Source organism: Branchiostoma floridae, chromosome 5 (assembly GCF_000003815.2).
Source record: "Branchiostoma floridae strain S238N-H82 chromosome 5, Bfl_VNyyK, whole genome shotgun sequence".
Taxonomy (NCBI): Eukaryota; Metazoa; Chordata; class Leptocardii; order Amphioxiformes; family Branchiostomatidae; genus Branchiostoma; species Branchiostoma floridae.
The window spans coordinates 28,878,571-28,882,788 of record NC_049983.1 but is presented as its reverse complement, the minus strand read 5'-3'; the positions used below and the strand labels follow the sequence as shown (position 1 = coordinate 28,882,788).

The following is a 4,218-nucleotide window of genomic DNA, read 5'->3' as shown; positions in this document are numbered from 1 at the left end:
GCCTTGTTTATAGCATCAATTAGAAAGCATTAAACAATAAATCTACAAAAGCTGAAAATATTTTAAGAGCAATGACTTTTCCGTACTCTTGTTTGGAAATTGTCTCGCCGGTGCTAATACATACATGCGCATGTCTTATGTCTATATCTAATGTTCTTCTACTGTAGGAATAAGTTCCAGTTCTCCTGAAGGAACTGGCTGGCGCCAGATTTCAGGAGGGCTGAAGCAGGTGTACGTCAGCGCAACCAGCAATCAGGTGTGGGGCGTGAACTCCGCGGATCAGATTTATCGGCGAACTGGAATCACCGCAAGTAATCCAGCAGGTGAGACACCGCTTCCATCAAACGTGTCACAAATCCAGACAAACGTGTAGGAAATAAACTGAAATATGTGTTCTGTCTTCACACTTGTGCTCTCTCGTCCCTACACATACAGGAACAGACTGGCAGCAGATCGAGGGAGGGCTGAAATTCGTGTCGGTCGGACGAGCCGGCGTTTGGGGCGTGAACAGCAACGACGAGATCTACTACCGCACGGGGACGTCTGGTAATGAGGCTTCACCTGGAACTGGGTGGGAACAGGTCAGCGGCGGGCTGAAGCAAATATCATCAGGAAATGGCGAAGTCTGGGGTGTCAACAGCAACGACCAGATCTACGTACGGCGCGGTAGGCTCTTTCATGTCTATACTTCATGTATCATCTAAGAAAGGGAAACTTGCTCGGTACCATAGCGAAAGATATCAAACAAGGAACATGATCGTTTGGAATAACTGAAAGTCACTACATTTTCTAGTTAGGATGTCAGTCGTCTTGTCTATTCTGAATTGTTGTTATTTGCTAAGGCACATCCACGACGTGCTCACTTCTCCGGTTCCCCGTTGACTATATGTTATGTTTGACTAAGACGACTGTCTCTCAATGCAGGTTTTAGTGCTGGGACACCTCAAGGCAGTACCTGGGAGGAAATCGAAGGAAGTCTGAAAGAAATTTACATCAGCTCTAACAGCAACCAAGTATGGGGTGTGGCCGCAGACGACAGCATCTACCGACGACTCGGACAAACCACAGGTTAGATGAAGAGTAGTTATGTAACGGTAGGTCTCCTAACATGGCACGCTATGTTATGCGCGCTATCGCTAGTTGCCAGAAAGTTTTGATGAACACCGGTTCTATCCGGAAATTATGCAAAACAATGTGAGTTCTCAGAGGTGTTGCAGCTCTTGGCTTCCCACTTGTGTCGAATAGGATTAGTCTTAGCAACATTCAGTGTTAGACTTACCTGATAAGGACGTTGCAACTTTGTACAAGGACACTACATTTGTCCCACTCTGGGTGCATTTCGCATCGAAACATGTCTTTCTGGGGTGGATACGGTATAAATGAGATGCAGTGTATTCAGCATCACCCTCGGTTCTTGCCCTCCCACCGTCCTACCCTCGGGCGGGATGGTACCTCGGGTGAGACGGAATACACCGTGCTGTGTTCTCTATATATGTACATATAGAGAGGGAATACACCGTGCTGTGTTCTCTAACGTTATATATGTACATATGGAGAGGGAATACATCGTGCTGTGTTCTCTAACGTTATATATGTACATATGGAGAGGGTCTCAAAGGCCGCTCGACTACTCACTGCTACCTATGTCTTCCTAACCACTACCCACATACCAAATATCATTTTAATCCATCAAGAGGTTCTTGAGTTTTGCTGACCACAAATATCCGGCAGCAACAACAAACAGACAGACACACCAAATTCTATACCTCCATTTTTCATGGAGGTTATAATCATTAGCATTTTTTTCCGATTATACTATTATGGTCCATGCCAAATGGTGATAAGCGTTTTATGTGGAAGCCGATTGACTTTAAATGCTTGTTCAAGTCAAAGCATCCTTACTCATTCAAACTTGGTTATGTTGCACTCGAAAATCAAAACAAAATGTTGCCCCACATGAAAGCGACGCCTGGCGGACAATAAGTTGATACGGTGTTCGGCTGTCACATCCCGAAATATCAGCTCTGTTGGGAATAGAAAATCTTCTGTCACTTGATTCCTCGATGTACAACTGTCAGTGCTGATGACCCTCTCGCATGTGGTAGGTGTCAATGTGGCCCTGGGGAAGCCAGCGTTCCAAACCAGCAGCCATCCACAGTTTCCTGCCAGCCTTGCCGTAGACGGGAACACTAATACCGACATGCGCGCTGGATCCTGCACACACACTCGAGATTACCCTGGGGAGGATAACCCTACCTGGTGGGTGGATCTCGGCCAATCGTATGTGGTTGATAGGTACGTAACATGTATACATGCAAAGCATGTTCACATATTGTTTATTGCTTATAACTCCTTAAGTTGTTGACAACCTTTGACAGTCTACAACATATACTCTTCCAGGCGTACTTTTCAATATCACTGTCATTACAGTAAATTACTTTGAGCGAATTGACTCACATTTGTACGTGTGCACACAAGCAGAAATCTGTATTAACTTACATTGCATAAGCGACACCCGGTCATTCTGGCCTTGTTTCTGAGGTTCTCAAATTATATTGAGCCAATCATTAAGAATCCTGTCTGTAGTAGCCATCAGTCTACTCTGGCCGTTTACTTAAAGCTCATTGAGTGTTCACTATGGATAGGTTTGACTGAATATGCGTGTGGGTACTTAATGATAATCATTAGTAATACTAAGCACAGTATGTGTCTATGCATTTCGCTCTACTTCAGGTGGATGAGTCAAGTAATACTTGACGAAGGAAAAGTTCTAGATGCATGTCCCAATGTCGTCAGCGTGGATAGTGACTGTAGATCTCTCAAACTTTACAGAAATATGTGGCGTGTCATATGAATTTTCGTCCGAATATCTTGATATGTTTTCACCCAAAAGCAGTTAATTAAGTAGTTCCAAACCCATATTCAGTTGCTTCAGTAACTGCTTTTGGTTGCATATCATTACCTGGATTTCTTAAACCTTCATTAAGATACAATGAGTATAAACCTAATTGCCATTGCTCTGTCTCCATCTAAATCTACAGATTGATCATCTTTAACCGCCAGGACTGTTGCTCCGAACGACTCAACCCCTTCAACATCCACATCGGGGATTCCGACCAGGTCAGCACGAACCCCCAGTGTGGAGGTGACCATCGAATCGACGTGACCCAGCCGTCCATTTCCGTCTCCTGTCCGGGCATGCGGGGACGCTATGTGGCCGTCCGTCTTCCTGGACCGTCGAGAATACTGACCCTGTGTGAAGTCCGAGTATTTACTGGTAGGTCTTTACTTCATTTAGTTTACATGGTTATGGCGTAATTCATACAGCCTCCATATCAGCAAAGCATGATGGGTCAGCCTGATAGTGGAGGTGAGGAAACAATGCATGATGGGACAGCAGGTGGGAGTAGGTTAGGAAACAATGCATGATGGGACGGCAGATGAGTGGCGGTTAGGAAACCCTGCATGATGGAAAGGCAGGTTGGTGGGGGTTAGGAAACACTGCATTATGGGAAGGGAGTTAAGAGGGAGGTTAGGAAACACTGCATGATGGGAAGGCAGGTGGGTGGCGGTTAGGAAACACTGCATGATGGGAACTTAGGTTGGTGGGGGTTAGGAAGCACTGCATGATGGGAAGGCAGATAGGTGGAGGTAGAGTCAACTTGGACAAAACACAAGTTAGATCAAGGCCCTAGTGGTTTTCTCTCGTATTGCAGAAGATCTAGAACTTCATTCGTTAATACGTCATGAGGTAACATGCTAACGTTATAGATATGATTTTCATGGGAACAATTAGCTGGCTCTCGGACTCGGAAAGAAGTAGTGTATAACTGGCGGTTTTTAAAGAAGCCTCCATATGTATATATTAGTTCTGACATAAATAGAACACTCCATTTGCAAAGGCCAATTGGTCTGTATTAATATAAAACAATATTTCCAAGTTATTTTAAGTTATTAGCGACAATATCAGCAGCAAATACAGCAATAAAATACCAGTCAGTTTACCTTTTCTTTTAAATACGATGTCACTGACGAAAGGAAGCGAGCTCTGTCTGAAACATCTGACCGAGTCCAATTAAATTCATATCCAGTTGCTTAAGTAACTGTAAATGCTAAACTTGTATACTGCGCACAAATGACTTGGGCATCAATGGATTTAATGTTAATTACTTAACTGACTTCTTTAAGGTACATTCCATGTTGAATGTACTCTGTATA

The 4,218-nt window shown here is 44.0% G+C and overlaps 2 protein-coding genes across 2 annotated transcripts in view; both read left to right on the top strand.

Annotated features, from left to right (window-relative positions):
- LOC118416885 (creatine kinase, flagellar-like) overlaps positions 1-4,218 on the top strand; it is a 778,750-nt gene that overhangs the window by 181,695 nt on the left and 592,837 nt on the right.
- LOC118416897 (fucolectin-like) lies at positions 1,832-3,590 on the top strand. The gene is made up of 2 exons (XM_035822182.1): positions 1,832-2,295; positions 3,042-3,590. Exons 1-2 carry the CDS (start codon positions 2,084-2,086, stop codon positions 3,316-3,318), a joined length of 489 nt encoding a protein of 162 aa, XP_035678075.1. The 5' UTR covers positions 1,832-2,083; the 3' UTR covers positions 3,319-3,590.

What these genes read in the sequence shown, in the direction of transcription:
- LOC118416897 (XM_035822182.1), top strand. Translation starts at nt 2,084, where the DNA reads ATGACCCTCTCGCATGTGGTAGGTGTCAATGTGGCCCTGGGGAAGCCA. An exon ending in CAATCGTATGTGGTTGATAG is followed by an intron (nt 2,296 to 3,041) that starts GTACGTAACATG and finishes CTAAATCTACAG; the next exon opens with ATTGATCATCTTTAACCGCC.